General features: G+C 37.1%; 2 protein-coding genes across 6 annotated transcripts in view; both read right to left on the reverse strand.

The window, feature by feature from the left end:
* Positions 1 to 2,245, reverse strand: part of fam3a (FAM3 metabolism regulating signaling molecule A) — a 54,194-nt gene extending 51,949 nt beyond the window's left edge. Inside the window, exons 1-2 of the mRNA XM_079589363.1 lie at positions 2,112 to 2,245; positions 664 to 723 (exon numbers count right to left, since the gene is read on the reverse strand). The gene's annotated coding sequence lies outside the window, so the exon portion shown is untranslated. The remainder of the gene's footprint in view (positions 1 to 663; positions 724 to 2,111) is intronic.
* A 144-nt stretch (positions 2,246 to 2,389) lies between these two features.
* arhgap4a (Rho GTPase activating protein 4a) lies at positions 2,390 to 17,388 on the reverse strand. 5 transcript variants are annotated; one of them, XM_079589351.1, is made up of 24 exons: positions 17,211 to 17,388; positions 14,582 to 14,669; positions 14,129 to 14,300; positions 13,163 to 13,325; positions 12,692 to 12,754; positions 12,447 to 12,575; positions 11,038 to 11,166; positions 10,732 to 10,953; positions 10,559 to 10,660; positions 10,206 to 10,394; positions 9,878 to 9,962; positions 9,775 to 9,802; positions 8,435 to 8,531; positions 8,296 to 8,356; positions 8,126 to 8,203; positions 7,918 to 8,046; positions 6,730 to 6,829; positions 6,401 to 6,625; positions 5,349 to 5,413; positions 5,104 to 5,272; positions 4,219 to 4,317; positions 3,834 to 3,965; positions 3,654 to 3,720; positions 2,390 to 3,575 (listed from the first exon to the last, which is right to left on the reverse strand). In XM_079589351.1, exons 2-24 carry the CDS (start codon positions 14,646 to 14,648, stop codon positions 3,402 to 3,404), a joined length of 2,745 nt encoding a protein of 914 aa, XP_079445477.1. In that variant the 5' UTR covers positions 14,649 to 14,669; positions 17,211 to 17,388; the 3' UTR covers positions 2,390 to 3,401. The 5 variants fall into 5 exon arrangements, with proteins under 5 accessions (XP_079445477.1, XP_079445474.1, XP_079445476.1 ...); XM_079589348.1 differs by having other exon boundaries at positions 6,730 to 6,835; XM_079589350.1 differs by having other exon boundaries at positions 6,730 to 6,835; positions 14,582 to 14,672; positions 17,211 to 17,382.
* Positions 17,389 to 18,269: the final 881 nt, after the last annotated feature.

Below are 18,269 nucleotides of genomic sequence, written 5' to 3' on the forward strand. Positions count from 1 at the left end.
TGTGGTCCATTTTAGAGCAAAAGCATCTTTGGAATCTGATAATTATCCTTCCGGCAGCAGAGTCTTTCATCTAAGTTTGGATTTTAGAGCTTAAAGTAGGTTATAACTATAACATTATGACACTACTGGTAGTATATTCTAGTTCCATTCTGTGTAACTGTTTAAAATATATCCCCAAAAATAGCTGAGAAAACCACAGTATGATGAACAAGAAATAACAAGTGTGAATTTCAAGTAATAAAAAACCTGAATGAATACTATTGTCGCATGCACTGATGCACTCATGCACATGGATGTATACAACATGAATGTATTACAACATGATTACAAACCGCAGGTCCACATTAGAACTAGTACAGAAATGTTGCCAGGGCTGAAAGGTTAACAAACACAACAGTGAGAAAAGGGACGTCTAAAACAGCTGCTGCTAAAAACATTTCCACACCAGATCAGATCATGCATGAAAATACAACATCGAATCAGCCCACATAATAAAAAGCTGCTCAAAATAAGATTAGTTTGTACCCCATTTCCTCTCTGAAATATTTATCTAGGAGCCCTTCGCAAGAATGTTTTGCCGGATTTCGGCAAGAACTGCGTGTTTATTTTACAGTATTACATAAGCTTTAAGCATTACTCTCTAATAAGGATGAAATTACTTACACCTTAGTTGGCCTTAGGACGCCCTGGCAGCTGGCCATGTGACTAGCACACTGCTGGATACTGAAAACACAAGAAACACATTTCTGAAGGCCAGATATTGCATTCTGTTTAATAGACTGTCTTGCTTGCACTTATAGTTAATAGCAAATACCTGTAGTATTATATAAAAGTTATGAATGGTCTATAAAGTTTATAAAAATGTAAAGCTGTCAAATGAAGGCTACAACGTTTGGAATTTATTGGAAAGTACTGTGGAAATAACTGATCCCATATTTTGTACCTTTTGTAGGCAATTATATATATTTTAAGTTTGTGTTTTTACAATTTTGGGAAAAGATTGTGATATTATTAAGTAATGTTACTAAATCTTGAAAAGGCCATTTTTTATGACTGTGACTTTGACTTGTCACTTCGGTCTTACTGCCCTCAAGTGTTTATTAGTCAGAACTGCAATTTTTCTTTCACCTTAAAAAGAAGCACTTATCTAAAATGTCAAGTATTGAAATAAGTTAAAAAACCGACTGGCATTGAGGCTATTGCAATTTTCAGTGATGCAATAACATTGCTGTTTCGCAAGGGAAAATGTCAAAGGAAATGAAATAGACTTTTTGCCATCAGAGGGACAATAATCATTTCTGGCTATTTATGACGAGTGAGACACCATGGACACCACGGAAAATAAATGTCACTATAAAAAAATAAAAAATACATTTTACATTCGGTTTTTGTTAAGCCGGGGACACACATTTATAACGACTGTAAGGCCAATTATGAATGTGATTTGATACTTACGACTGATCATGCCAAACGCCCCACAGTGTTAGTCGTTGTTGGAAACAGTCTGTAATGATAGTGTGTTCAGGTCAGTCTTAGAATCATTTCAGCTAGTCGTTAGGTGTGTCCCCCAGCTTAAGATTCACCCTGTTCAATGCTTTTTTCAAGGAAAGAAAATATTGTTCATCAAAACTAACTGCAAAACTACTGTAGAACGCCCAAGTGCGCATGATAAGATAAGATCAAATGTGGTAGGCTAGGCTAGCTGCTACAACAAATGATGCAATTTCAAAGTATGACTGAATGTATTTTGTTGAATGAGTAAAACTATAAATTTGCATTAGATAAATGATTGTGCAAGAAATAATGGGAGGTAACGTTACGAGAGCACCATGGAAGTCACAATGCACCGTTCCATAACATCTAACAGTTACGCCCGAGCTCTATGGGTTTAAAGGTGTGTAACGTTAACGTTAGTGTAGCGTGTGACGTTTTAAAGACAGGTTGTAAGTTAGGTTAAAATAGTAAGGTAACGTTAACCTCCAACATTTCTAGTCTTATAACATTAATAATCTTAAATAGGAAAACAATATTTTGGTTTTATGAGGCCAACATCATGTGGGAATGGAATACACCATAATTACAACGAATTTTAACAGTAAACATAACGTTACCTCTGCATTTTCTGTGTTTCTTTATCTTCAGTTACTTTTATACCAGCTTATTTGATCTTTTATCTCTTATCTCCGTCGTCAAGGTCGGAACTGAAAAAGCCATCGTGTCATAACCGTCGTTGTTCGTGCGGGCTGAACGGTTAAAGCTAATTTTGAGGCAGAGAAAAAATAGGCCTAAGGTTACTGCCTTTTCATCCTCTCCTCACATCCTGTAACAAATTCTTCGCTCGCGGGTCAAAATGACCCGAAGCCCAAAAATTCTACTTTTTTTTTTTTTTGTCCAGAAAGCTTATCAAAACCAATCAAATGCGTGTGTCTCACGGCCAATGCGTGAGAGTTTACATATTTTTTGTATGTATTTTTTAATTCTATTTACCTTTAAATTATTCGATTTTTGTCAATAAAATACAATTAAGCACATTCTTCACAATATTACAGCTTAAATTCAAAATAACTAATTTGTGCGTCTTGCGGCTTTCCTGACTCTTGACATTATAGGCCCGCTGGGTCCTTAATGTAGACATTATAAAATGTTGTTATATATCTGTACACAAAGAAAAGTATCTCTTTCAGAGATTCAGTCTCTTTCAGTCTTGTGGCCACTTTTGTTTACTGTTTATGACTGTTATTTTAGTTATAGCCTACCTTTCAGGGACTAAGGCTATTTTCTGCATAAATGTTGCATAGGCTAACAAATAATCTCTTACAGCACCTAAAACCTCTATTCTGAACTTTTTCTCCCTTTGTCTTCATGTGTTGTTTATATGGAATATTATTGTCTTCCATAAACATGTTGTTGTTCAACTTCAGTGAGTCCAATTTTTCATTGCCTACAAGTCACTTGTAACACTGTTATTAATCACTAACTGTTATCTTTCTTGATATAAAATTAGTTTATCTTGTGTAAGTCTGGTGCTGTGTAGTATTTTTAATGTCATTCAAAGTTTTCAGTCACTTACATAGAAAATATAAGAAATCAGCCGTATAGGCCTGATATATTCTTATTCCACAGAGTAAAGTACACTGAAGTACAGTTGCTTGTTACAAGTGCGCAAATGAGACGGTAGGAAAGAAAATGGCAACATATTGTACATACTATGACGGTCACATGCATTCACAACTAAAACAGATTTCACATGATGGATTGATAGTGCCTCTTAAACCAACCTTTTTAAACAGTACAAAAAATACCATACACAGAGATTGAGCTCTCACTAACACTTATGTTTCCCCTAAATGTCCTTGTGTTTCTTTACTTTCGTTACAAGTTTCCCCTTCTCATTTTTTTTTTCAGCCAACATGGTCAGCTGATTTAAATAAACCCTTTCCTTTCCAACCCAGTCCTCTGTTTGAAGGCGTTTGCACAGGGGATGTTGTCACGGTGGACGTAGATGTGTTTTTATCCGGGGAAGATTGGCGGACAAGAAGCTCTTTAAACACCGAGTGCATCATGTGATGCACTTCCTGCAAGATATGATAGACTTTAGTAGGGGGAGGGAGAAGATCTCATTGGTATTATAACTGGGATTTAAACATCCTGACCTTATCCACTTCTATTGAGAGTTCCTCTCTGCTTCCCCTCTCGGTAGTGGATCGTCTCATTTGAGGGCTGTCAAAGTTATAAATTGACGGATTTAGTCATTATTCCATAGATGATAATAATCTGTGACGTAAAAAAAAATCTCTATAATGCCAAACAAATAGTCTAGGCTATTTACACACTCTAATGTTTTCCGCAGAGCCCCTGGAGAATTCCCTGTCTGTATATATTGTCCTGTGGGTATTTGTAACGAAACCTTTCCAGAAGTGACATGGCTGGGTCCCACCCCGGCTTTGTTACTTGTGACTTTGAGCCTAGAAAAAATTAATACAGATAGAATTATTCTTTACTTTATCTAGTAACTGAATCACTGGTCATCATTATGCAATAATAATGATGATTCATTCTTTGAATATCATTACGTAAGAATGAAGTTTACACATAGGTAGATAATATGCTTGTTTCATTTGCTGTATCTGTATAAACTCTGTACAAGAGTTAATATACTAAACAGAATATAATAACAAAGCTATCCTCCACACATTATACAATCTGTGAGTGTTTTACCGTGTACTTTGCTCTGTTTTCAGCTCTTCCTCTGTCTGCTGTCTACCACAGCTGGATTTCAAAGTTTCCTTCCCTTTCTGATCTTGGCCTCCATCCGCACTGAACAACATAGAGGGAGAGAATTGAAGAGGGTTATGACTCTGACTGTGGTTTGTAGTAACTTATTGTGGCTTTGACTCAATAGTGATTCCTGAGCCACAACTTAAAGCCAATTCTTCTAAATGCCTTATAACACAGTTACGCAACTCCAACATGTGGTGACATTAACAGATATGTAAATGCATAGATTATGGGCAAACAAACAAATAAATAAGTGAAATCAGTAAGTAGTTTCCTCAGTTGACTATTCGCTAAGCTCCACCCCATTGGTTACTGTTGCTCACTCAGACAAGCTTTGCAGAATGTCCCAATGAATTTCAGTAAAATGAGCTCAAAGTAATTGGATATTATACTTATGAGGGCTTGAATGAAGTATAGAATATAGCAAAGCTTTTTTTTTATTATTAAAAAGTTATTAATGAGAGATAATTTATATCTTATATCTGTCTTTATATCTGTCGGGATGGATATTGGGGGAAATGACCCAATACAGTTATGCAACTCCAACAGACGGTGACATAAATGGGTGTATAAATCCACTGACCATGGGAAATCAAGTAAATAAAGAAGTCAAATCAGTAAGTAGTTTCTTCAGTTGACCATTTGCTAAGCTTGGTTACTGTTCTTTACGTCCCACGGGATTGAATTTCAGTAAAATGTGCTAATAAAGTGATTGGGTATTAAACTTGTGAGGGCTAGAATGAAGTGTAGCATTGCAAAGCATCTTTATCCACATTTGTCTTTAAATTGTTAAATGTTGCCATGCATTTAGAGATAAAAACCTACCTTTGCACATCAATATATTTATTTGGGATGAGCCCTTTTCTCCCATTCACCTCCCCTCTCCACCAATCAGAGGAGGCTTTGCTGTATAGGATGAAGCGGTCCCCGTGTTTAAAGGACAGCTCGGCTGAAGAGCGGCCTGCGTAGTCAAACAAGGCCACTCCTTGCAGCTCTGCACGTCAAAAACAGACAGAGAAATTAGTTTAGTTCTACTAGCCCAGATGTTCATAGTAAACTGTCAACCTTACCGTCTTTTCCTTCTTTTGTTTGAGATTGCTCTGATTCTCCATCTCCTTCCTCTGTTACAGTCTCACTGTAGGCATACGAAATATTAAGTCATGTAAAACATATTTGTATAGTGCCTTTCACAATACACAATGTTTCAAAGCATATTCATAGAAAATCATGATGTTAATGTGTTTTTTTTTACGTTTACGATGATGTAAACAATCAAGTAGTTAAGATGTGCTATATATATATTCCCTATTGTGAGTATACCGTAAGTATGCAGGTAAAATTGCGGGATACATATATATCCAGCCCTATAGAGCTGTGCCTGGTCCTGCAGATTTGCCTTATTAGGAAGATCAGGCCCTCCCTATCAGAGCATGCTACACAAATCCTTGCCCAAGCTCTTGTTCTATCCAGACTGGACTATTGTAATGCTCTCTTGGCAGGCCTTCCAGCATCTACTGTCAAACCTCTGCAACTGATCCAGAATGCAGCAGCGAGAGTAATGTTTAACGAGCTGAACAGAGCGCACATAACACCTCTCTTTATCAATTTGCACTGGTTGCCAATAGCCGCTTGTATCAAATTTAGGCACTGATATTTTCCCACAGAACAATCACTGGCTCTGCACCTATATCTAAACTTACTACTTAAAGACTTATGTGCCCTTCAGAAGCTTGTGTTCTGCAAGTGAAAGAGGCAACATCCCAAAGAGGCACAAAATCACTTTCACGGCCCTTTACCTCGACTGTTCCATGCTGGTGGAATGACCTGCCTAACTCAACCCGAACTGATGAGTCTTTAGCCATTTTCAAGAAGCCTTTTTAGTCTTCACTTGACCAGTTAAATCTAACAATTACTATTCTATTATATTTCCATTCTATCTATTTTTTTATTTATTTAAAAAAAAAACTTGCAATATGTGCTACAAACTGGGATTAGTCACAGCACTTACATATTGTTGCTTCAAACAGCTTATAACTACTAACAACCCCCCCCCCCCCTCCCCTCCCTCTCAAAATATGTGTGTGTGTGTGTGTGTACACAGTAAATGGATGTTAATTCTCACCAGTCTTCTTCTTCCAATGCCATGCACTTTTCATACACTGGCCCGGGTAATTCATTCTGGCTAGGGAAGATGCTCTCATGTTGGATGATGATACTCTTGACCAGGGCATTGATGCGCTGAAGCTCTGACGCATCCCCATTATCTGGCCCCCTCACTAGACTGGGCCCAAAGCACACTGCCAGGTTATAGGGCTGCATCATGTTCTCGTCACTGTACTGGGAAACACTTCACACGCACACACACACACACACACACATACAAATATTTAGATGCGTTGATTTCATGACAGAAAAAAAGGCCTACACCCAATGACACACTGTGATACTCACTGGTGAAGAAATGCAAAAATATATCTCATGACAATGATGAGCGTGGCAGGATATGAGGAGATGACGCACTTCAGCTGTGTTACTTTTTTTGTTTCGTCATCTATTTCTGAAAGAGAGGGAAAGTTAAAGACACCATGAAATGTATTATTGACAAAATAAACTTCTGGCAGAAATGCATTTAAATGAACAGTTTTCCTTTTACAGTTTAATAAAACAGTTTAATAAAATCTATCTATCTATCTATCTATCTATCCATCTATCTATCCATCTATCTATCCATCTATCTATCTATCTATCTATCTATCTATCTATCTATCTATCTATCTATCTATCTATCTATCTATCTATCTATCTATCTATCTATCTATCTATCTATCTATCTATCTATCTATCTATCTATGAGAAAATCCATATGGAAAAACAGAAAGAAAGTTTTATAACTTTCTTTATGTAACAATATACACTACTGTTCAAAAGTAATGACTTGGAGTCAGTAAGATTTTCTTTTAAATACACTATGTCTCTTAGTGTTAAATTGTGTATTACAATAACTTTTCTTTTTAAGTACGTTACCTAATACTGCTAAATAGTTCAAATTAAATAAAAACAATCAGATTTTTCAGCAGCCATAACGGTAATAATATGGTTAGCCATAATGGTTTCGAAACCATGAGTTTTTTAGTGGAAACCATGATACATTTTTTCAGGATTCTTTGATGAATAGAAAGTTTTAAATATTTTTTTTTTTTTTTCAAAACTGTAAAAATCTTCACAGTTACTTTTGCTAAATTTAATGCATCCTTGCTGAATAAAAAGTATATATATATATATTTTTTTTTAAAGTAATGTACATCATAAAGCAAGTTTCTGGATTTTTAATTAGGCACTGAATATAACTCCAATTAAAAGTTCTAAAAAAATGGAACTGCAATTCAATGAGCGGACCGAATTCTTCATGACACCATGTAAACTAAGACTACTGGCTAACTATAAAATGAGTCCTTCAAATAGTCCCTGCCCTAACATCAAGTTTTTAACAGAAAACCTTATAACTAGAAAGAGAAGCACATTCAAAAGATTTAATTGAATGTTTAAACGGTTACAGACCTGATGCACTCATATACATATACATACACATACATAATACAAAGCAAACAAGCACATAATAGTGTGGTAAAGTCCTCTTACGCCCGCATTCCATCAGTTGGTCATAACTGTCCGCAGGAAAGAGGGGTTTCTCTAGTCCTCTAAAATAAAGTTTCAGCACTCCAGCCACAGAGTCCATGTCACATACCCCATCAGCAAGGGGGTCATCGCCTATGAATAATTACGAAATCACAGCCTATTACTAATGCTCTGTGAAAGGAAGGAGAATATCATCACTTAGTGCACATACCTTTCTCAAACGCATCCTTCAATTGATTCACCACCATCTGAGATCCCGGCACTCTGAACAATCCCTCATGATGTAAGCCTTACCAGAGAAAAGAGTGAATGGGTTAGAAAACCAGTGATTAAGATGGAAAGAATTGTAGAAAGAGGAATTATCTTCTGACTTAGATTTACCATTGAGGTTGATGAACCGAATGCAGTTTTCCACCACTGCAGGAATGAGCTGCCCTGATGCCTATAGGGAGGAAACACTGAGTGAGTCAGATGCCTTGAACTGTTTTGAGTAAATCCAGAGCACTTCTGAGAGATTTACTTGGATGTATGATATCAGATCCCCACTGAAGAGCTTCTGGTGTATCTGGGCACCGGGGTTACTCTTTTTATGACGCACAGATCTTTTGGAGAATGTTCTAGTTAAACAGAAATGTTTAATTTAGTCAACACTAAAACTAAAAACAGGTCATTTTACTTTCGTGCAAAAGTTCATTTATTTCAGTAATTCAACTTAAAATGTGAAACTAATATATTATATAGACTCATTACATGCCAGGTGAGATATTTCAAGCCTTTATTTGTTTCAATTTTGATGATTATGACTTGCAGCTTATGTCCTGGTAGACGGCTGCGTTGACTCTGGACTTAATAAAGCACAGTGGACCAACACCAGCAGATGACATCGACATGGCTCCCCAAACCAACACAGAAACTTCACACTGGACTTCAAGCATCTTGGATTATGTGCCTCTCCATTCTTCCTCCAGACTCTGGGACCTTGGTTTCCAAATGAGATGCAAAATTTGCACTCATCAGAAAAGAGGATTTTAGTCCACTGTGCTTTATTACGGTAAGTCCAGAGTCGACGCAGCCGTCTACCAGGACATTTTTAGAGCACTTCTTGCTTCCTTCAGCAGACAAGCTTTATGGAGATGCTGACTTCATTTTCCAGCAGGTCTTGGCACATGCCCACACTGCCAAAAGAACCAAAACCTAGTTCAATGACCATGGGATTACTGTGCTTGGTTGGCCAGCAAACTCGCTTGACCTGAACCCCATAGATAATCTATGGGGCATTGCCAAGAGAAAGATGAGAGACATGAGACCGAACAACGCAGAAGAGCTGAAGGCCGCTATTGAAGCATCCTGGTCTTCCATAACACCTCAGCAGTGCCACAGGCTGATAGCATCCATGCCACGCCGGCGCCGCATTGAGGCAGTAATTCATGCAAAAGGGGTCCAAATCAAGTACTGAGTACATATGCATGATTATACTTTTCAGAAGGCCAACATTTCTGTATTTTAAATCCTTTAAATAGATTTCATGTGATATTCTAATTTTCTGAGATTTTGAATTTGGGGTTTTCATAAGCTGTAAGCCATAATCATCAAAATTATAACACATAAAGTCTAGATAGATTGCATGTAATAAGTCTATATAATATATTAGTTTCACCTTTTAAGTTGAATTACTGAATTTTCGTGTTTCACCTGTATATCTTTATAAAATGTATAAATATGTATTTATAAATTATGTGACATATAATATATATATATATATATATATATATATATATATATATATATATATATATATATATATATATATATATATATATATATATATATATACATATATATAAGCCTTTGTTTCCTTACCTGGAATGGGCTACATCAACACTTTCAGCTGATAACAAAAAAGAAAGAAAATTAATGGTTTTCGCTTTACAACAACTTCTATAGATAGGAAACATTATTCTACCTTTTTGAATGGCAACCTTTAGCAGGTCATGTTTGGCCTCCAGTTTTGATATTAAAGAGCTGCTGCATAGATGGTCTCTGACTTTCTGCAATATCATAAAGTCATAGTAAAAACAAATATTACTATAAAGTCATAGTAATAGAAAAAGTCAGACAAAAACCGTAATAAAGACAAATAGAGTATAATAATAGTAATAATTGTATGAAATAAAACATTTAAATTTATAAACGTGATAGAAATATATTATTTAAATTATATTAAATATATTAAATATTTACCAAAATAATATTTGTATAATAATTATAATATAAAAAATTGTTTTGATTACCGTGAAATACAAACTCTCAGTGTCCGGAAGGCTGGCTCTGCGCTTCAGCTGATGGTTCTTACTGGCTGATATATCACTGTTCCCCTCTAGTGATGACGGGCTGCTGGGAAAGTCTGGGGTGGATCCAAAGGTGTCCTCAACAATACCATCCAGCATGGAATTTTGGGCCGACTGAAGTAATTTGCCGGACTGCAATATTTTTAACGTATATTCATGTTTAGATGAATCAGACGTTATAAAGAGTATTCATAAATACAGTTTTTATTCATCCAAATATCACTACATCTATCCAGTCATTTGACAGTAGTGCTACACATAATAATAATTTATGTGATTCTGTGGGGTTTGTGTACCTCCTCAACCTCCATGGTGACTGAAGACAGCCTAGACTGCAGCTGATGGAAGCGAGTCACTAGCTCGCTCATCATCTCACACTTTGCAGACACCTCGACCACCTGGAAGAGGACACATATAAGCAACTGCGCATTTTTACACTTATGTACATAGACATTTTATCACGCAGTACCTGGTCGCCTTCATAGGGTTGGTACTGAAAGCGCAGGGGCAGGCAAAAGGCTGAGATGTTGGCCTGCATGAGAGTGTCTCTGTCCTGGTTGTGGTTCAGCACTGAGACCGTTGTGTCCAGCTGCTGCAGCCCAGAGCTCAAGTTCTGCTGGCCCCATTGGCGACAGGTCAGGTAAAAACGGAACACCTTGGATATGGACTGGTGGTAACCCAGATCACAGCACTGAGAGGGCATGCAATGAGAGGTTGAATTATACCTGCGCAGTACAAAAACCTGATCATATAGAGGTAATCCAAAGAAACTCACATCTATGAGAGTGGAGAGATCCTGAAGGTAGTATTTGTTCATGCATGCATTTGCAGCAGCCAAGTTGAGCAGGTAGTCATTGCGTGCTTTTGTGCTCTTAAGCTGAATTTCTTGAACTTTGCTTTGCCTCTATGCACACATAAAGGTGAAATGTAACCAGAAGTTACTGGAACAATCATTTATCCACACACATTCAGTGTTGCACTACTTAACCACAACAACCAAACACTCTGCTTTGCAATCTACCACAATCACATGCAGAAAACACTTGCCCCACACTGCACAGAGGATGCTGCCCATGTGAACGCAGGCATAGCACTGTAACATCCGATTGTTTCCTTGATTTTGTATTATATTCAATACAAGTTAAGCTCAACTCAACAGCATACATGGCAGTACGCTGATTAACACAAAAAAATTATTCAACTCATGCGTTAATTTTCTTTAAAGTCACATTAAAATCAGAACTGACGATTCAATGTTTGTTTGTTTTTGGAATATTGCTGTATTTATTATAAATGATTTATCCATGAACATCATTATTTGTTTTTTTAGTTCATGTGCCCAAGTAATCTTTAATCAAAATAATTGACCCTCCCTCTTACAACGACATCTTTTCTCTGATGATGTGTTTATTGGCGTGAACAACCTGTCACTCACATGACATCACAGCAATAGCCAACCACAACGATCCAACAAGCCAATCAATTCCCGGTAAACAAAATCATGTCTTGCCCTACATTTTTTTCTTGTTTGAGCCATTTCACTCAGATATACAGTAGATCACAAAAGGAATTAAAAGACTTGCGTTTCATGCTGACAAAAACACTTACAATGGAAGTAGCCTACTCGTAAGTGGGGCCAATTTTTGGAGGACTTAAAAGTTGAAATGTGAAGCTTAAATTTTTTATAAAAACATGAACATTAATTCTTCTGTTAAAACTTGTGCATTATTTGACCTGTAAAGTTCTTCTCATATCTACGATTGGTTTAGGGTTTTAGGCATTATGTTGTAATGGCAACAGAGTTGTTGGGTTGTTGGACATACATTTACACAGTAAGATTTGGTCACTCCCACCTTTTAAACCTGTTAGATTATGTTGATTCAGTTGATTCAGTAACTAAAACAAGGGAACACATTTTTCATTTGTGGTCAAATTGTGTGTGCATTTGTGGTACAAATTGGCCCCATTCACTTCCATGATAAGTGCTTCACTGTAACCCAGATTTGTCCATTATTTTTTAAGGAAGGAAGGACAAGTGGAAATTCTTCTTTTTTGATAATCAACATAATGCCACAAGTGCAGTCGATTGAGTTTATAGCTTGTATATAACCTTAAATATATCTTTAATTATAACCATCTCATTCACAACCATTTCATATTTTGGTATTAAAAAGGAAGATATACTTTCTCTATTTGTCGTTCCATCTTTTTAGAAGCACTTTGTTTTTGCCTTTCCTCCAGTCTGACTGCTTCCTTTAGTTTGCCTTCTGCGGACAGGAACTCAGAATAGTACTGGTAATATGTCTTCAAGGTCTGATTTTCACAAACATAGGAATGAGATTTGCAATCCATTAACTGTAAATGCATGTTTACAATCGGTTCTAAAACAAAAATGTGGCTTGATGAGAGGAATGAGGGGTTAAACTGACCGTATGAAGTTCTGTGGTGACCTTCAGAAGTCCTTCCTGTAACTGGGTGTAAATGTCCCTGCTCTGAAAATATAAATAATGAAAAAAGAGACAGGTAAATGATTGTCTTAGTAACGTTGTGTTACAACGTCAGGAGAGTTGCCGGTGACTACACTCTAAAAAATGCTGGGTTGTTTCAACCCAATTTTGGGTCAAATATGGACAAACCCAAACGTTGGGTTAAAAATGTAATTAAAAAATTTAACCCAACGGCTGGGTTTGTCCATATTTGACCCAAAATTGGGTTGAAACAACCCATCATTTTTTAGAGTGTATGCTAAAGGTGTTATGTTTCTGTGCATTGTCTGCAAAGTGTATGTGCAAAGGAAGCCACGTGTACTGTTAGTACGGGGCATGCATGCTCCTTCAAGTCTGCAAATGTGGAAGGATGTGAAAATGTGTGTGTGTGTCAGAGAGATGGTGGGTGTGTACCCGTTTGGCCAGGCGTTGGGCATGTTCAACGCAGTGTGAAAGCTGCTGAGGCAGAATGTTGATGTAGCTGTCACTCAAGTGACTGTGATCTCTGCTCTCCTGACGTGTTTGTGTCAACAACACCTGCCAGCAGTTAACCACTGACTGATGGCTGGGCTCCTTCCTGAGGGTGATAGGAACAAAGAGCTATCAAGTTCTTGATACACAACAATCTATGTATATACATCAGTTTAGAGCCGTTTGCCATTTCAAAATTTGAGGTCAAGTTTTTATGAGGATATTTTTTTTTTTTTTATCAAGTTTTAATGAGGATCATTTTTTTTATTAAATTAATATTTTTAATCATTAAGGATCAAAAGGTAAAGATTTTTACATTGTTACAAAGAATGTTGTAACAATAATGCTGATTCTCAAATAAATGCTGTTCTTTTAAACTGAAAGAAACCTGGAAAAAAAAGTACTGTAAGATGGTTTCCACAAAAATATTAAGCAGTACAACTGTTTTCAACATTAATAAGAAATCTTGTTTGAGTGATAAATCAGCATATTAGAATGATTTCCGAAGGATCATGTGACACTGAACACTGGAGTAATGGTTACTGAAAGTTAAGTTTGCCATCACAGCAATAAATTACATTTTAAAAGATGTTAAAACAGAGTTAAAGAGATCATATTATTTAACAATATTACTGTTTTTACTGTATTAATGATCAAATAAATGCAGCCTCGGTGAGCATAAAAGGCTTTTTTCACTGACCCCAAACTTTTGATCGTGTGTATATGAGTTCTGTGAAACTTTTGCTTGAAAAAGTATTTTGGTTATCTTTCTTAAAAATAAATTGACCTTACAAGCTTTTTAAGGGTGGCATAAGTGGCCATTTTTGGGCCACCGTTTGTACAGAATTCATCCATAAGTTGATAACAATTTTATGTAATAGTGGTGATATGTGGTTTGTATATCCTCACTTCCTGGTTCTAGAGGAGAACCTGTCACACAGCTTGTCCAGCGAGCGGGCGTACTCTCCCTCGATCTCGCCTCGTCTGCGCAAATAATCAATCAGATCTTGAAACACCTGAGTCTTCTGCTCCACCTGACCGTCAAATATCCTCAACTGCTCCGCCAGCTGCAAACGCACCTCTAGAGAAGAGAAAGAGAGAACAATTATATATTTTTATAGTTCCTCTTTATCAATCTGTTTTGTTTGACATTGTGTCAAATAACAATTAACTAGAACAAGTTGGTTTCACAAAGATGGGAGGCAATAAGGATTGGTTATCTTTGTCAATTCGGTCTTGTGATGGTGGAAGTACATGCAAAAACTTGCAGCAGATTTCATCTCATTGGAAAGCAGTCAGTTGGGTTCCATTTTCTATTCTTCCGAATGTTTATTGGGTATTCAGTGTTTGAACATCCATTACCTTTAATCTGTGTGTCATAGTCCGCTGTCACCACTCTGTCCCTCCTCAGTTTGACGTGGGATGACATTGTAGCTAACTAGGTGAGATTCTGCTTTGAACATGTCATATAGAAGTAAGTTAGAAGACAAAAAGGCATTATTCATATTTTCTTTTAATCCATTTAAGCTCCAAGATCAATCACAAGATCAAATCCATATTCAAATAACTGTGGCTTTAAGATAATTTTGACTATGATAATCACTCAAATTGAATTGTCCACAATTACAACAAGACAATTTACCATTGTATACAATAAGTATATAAAGAAGTCATGAGAATCTATCCAATAAATTCACAATATGGATTCTCAGCATTTAACGTCATAGTAAAATGCTTGGATAACACCTCTCTTCAAAAAGTTGCACAAATTGCCGCTCGCATCAAATTTAGGCACTGATATTTACCCACAGAACAATCACTGGCGCTGCACCCCTATACCTAAAGTCACTACTTAATGACTTATGTGCTCTTCAGAAGCTTGCGTTTTGCAAGTGAAAGAGGCAACATCCCAAAGAGGCACAAAATCACTTTCACGGCCCTTTACCTCGACTGTTCCATGCTGGTGGAATGACCTGCCTAACTCAACCCGAACTGATGAGTCTTTAGCCATTTTCAAGAAACGGCTGAAGATGCATCTTTTTCGTCGTAATAATAACACTTAATATTATTTATATCTATAAAAACACCTTGCTATGTGTACTGTGCCAGACTAACTGGGACTAGTCACAGCACATGCATATTGTTGCTCTATTTGGTTGCTTCCATTGTTTTCCTCATTTGTAAGTCGCTTTGGATACAAATAGCAAAAATGATTAAATTTACATATATATTCTGATTTAAAGTAAACGGACACATTTATATCTATAACATACTATATCTATTTACTCCAGAGTAATTTCTACATTTAAGACACTGCACTCATTCATGCTTGTCTGCTCATTGTAATCTCCAGCAAAAGAGTGTCCTTATGCCTGGTTCAGATTACACGATTTTAGCCCGATTTTGGCACGATTCGTTTGACGCAGGGTGTCGTGGGGATTCGTAAACGACAACGGGCGTCGGGACGCAAGATTTGATCGTTTCATCTCGTATAGTGTGTCATAGTGGGCGACAACCTACGTCGCGTCTGCGATGCTTCACGACATCACGACAAAAAGACTAGCATGTTTGATTTTTTTTCGGTCCTCCACGACGAGAGTGAGTGAGTGAGCGAGCGAGACAGAGTGTGTGCTAGTGAGTGTGTGTGCTAGGGTGACCACCTGGCTATATTGCTCTGTTGCAGGTCAGACCTGATTTCGCGGGACACGAGGGAGATAACTTACTATTATTATAGGTGAATAAATATTGATTTTATATTAACGTTAGATGTCTTTGCTAGCTTTATAAAAATGTTAGTCTATGACGGCGCTGACCGGCGCTGTGAACGTCACTAATAGCCTAATATAAAACTCATTTTAACACCACGGGTCTATTCAATCTACATAATTAAGTGAAAATAATAATCCAATCGCTAAAAAGCACATTTCCAAATAAACACAAATTCCATTAGGAAAGACTAGCCTACAGATTAAATGCGTTCTTACCGGATTCAGTAGCCTATTTTTGTGTCTTTTCCATGCGTGATGGTGAAACTTCGGTGGCTACACAGCAATCTCCTTTTTTAGGGTCACCTGTAACTGGTTTTAACCATGTATATATTTTTTTCTCCCATTCCTTACGAACAAAGACGCTTTTTCTTCTCGGGAGCTCCGGATAGATCCATTTTTCTATTGCAGAATTTTTTTTTTTTTCTCAGTGTTTGTTTTCCCGAATTCCCGCTCTGGCTAGAACCAATAATAACGGCTGCGCACGTTCAGTGTTTTCTTATTAACTTTTTTTTTGTATAATTGTAATTTAAAAGGACGATTAAATAAAATGATGCAGACAAAATTAAAATGTGGGACAATTATGACTTGCGGGACAAAGCTTCAAACTTCGGGACTGTCCCTCACCCCAGTGTGTGTGTATACGTGTGAGAGTGAGTGCGTGTGTATATGACATAGTATATGTGCGAGTGAATGTCTGCGACGGCACGCGATGACTGGAAAGCAACGTGTAGTCTGACATGTTTCTTGTCCACGACACGACAAGATTTTAGGATTCAAAATCGTGTAATCTGACACAGTGACTATCGTAACCGACAAAAAAATCGTGTAATCTGAACCAGGCATTATTCAACATGTGACAGGGGTCATTGGCACGCCATGACCTACAGTACAGTGAATGTACAGTCAGTGTACTGTTCAGTGTTAGTGAACAAATTGCACTTCTAGAGTATCAAAAAAAAAAGGGGAAGGTAACAGACTTCCTGTGTTAAGAGAAATTCAGACAGCAGCAGTAAACTCTCACCATTAGTCAAGACGACAGCACCCCCCCCCCCCCCCCCCCCACCGGGTTGTAATACGCAATGCTAAAATTGTATTGTCATATTTTTTTTTAGCCACAAGTAATGTATGATAAAAATACCAACTACAAAAGCACAATCAAATGTTACAGAAAAATGTGCCTGTGCAATATCATGTTATTTTATAAGAAAGACCACAACACTTACCTTACTCACATTAGCATTCTTAGTATATCCTCTTAAACAAATTCCACGCAGTTATATTATCACTTGTCCAAACTAAAACTCTTTTTTTCCCCTTTCACATAAACACAGTGAGATACAGAGAAAGACCAGACAGTCCTTCTCCTTCCTCACTCGGTCACTGTGTGCTGACAGTGAGTGTACTGAATGTGGAGTAAAACCTCACCTTATTGGCCCCTCCTCTCTCTGTGCCTTCTCGCTTTCACAAACACTCTCTTTTTACTTCGGATTCAAGCTACTATTTACTGTATTTGACAGGCTTTATTTGGGGTGGCACATTTCAGTTAAAGCTATGCATGCCTGCCTGTTTGGACATCTTAAAGATTGATGTAATTCTGAAAGTAAACGGCAGTTTCCAAGATCTGCCCACACAGGTTGATAATGGCAACTGAGGTTGGTAAGACAAACATAAAAAGCTGGAAACTATTTGATTCCGATGCCTCTAAAGTGGCTACTATGACCCTAAAACAAGCATTATGACCTTTCAGTTTTCCTCTTACAGAAGGAGAAGCAGCTTGCATGGATCACACGATTGCACACGTTCTTTTTGTTCACTCATGCTGATGGGTTGTTCCTATTTATTTAATCTATCCAAAGGTATAAAGCACAAAATTGAATAACAGGTATATTCTGTTTTTGCAACAGAGGGAGCCTATTACCAACCATGTTAATAACACAAGTCTTAGTGATATCTCTCTTCACTTTTATGTTCTCAGAAACAAAGTCACAGCTCATTGCTATCATCTGTGTTTTTTTGGTGTTAGTGTGTGAGGACCTATTCATTTCCTTCCTCTCCTCAATGCCAATATCTTTTTACTTTGAGAAACCTAAATAAGTCTGTTAGTTTCTGTTGTATTAGAGTCATTACTGAAACTATAATTTTCATTTCATATTTCTATTTTTCCGATTCAAAAGAAGCACAGTATGCAATCGGGTATTTCTTGAGAACATGGTGTGACAGTTAACCACTTTCCAATGCCACACAACTAAACCACAAGTGCACTAAAGGTCTATTGTCCTCCT

This window comes from Phoxinus phoxinus (assembly GCF_949152265.1).
Source record: "Phoxinus phoxinus genome assembly, chromosome: 18".
NCBI classification, from domain to species: domain Eukaryota; kingdom Metazoa; phylum Chordata; class Actinopteri; order Cypriniformes; family Leuciscidae; genus Phoxinus; species Phoxinus phoxinus.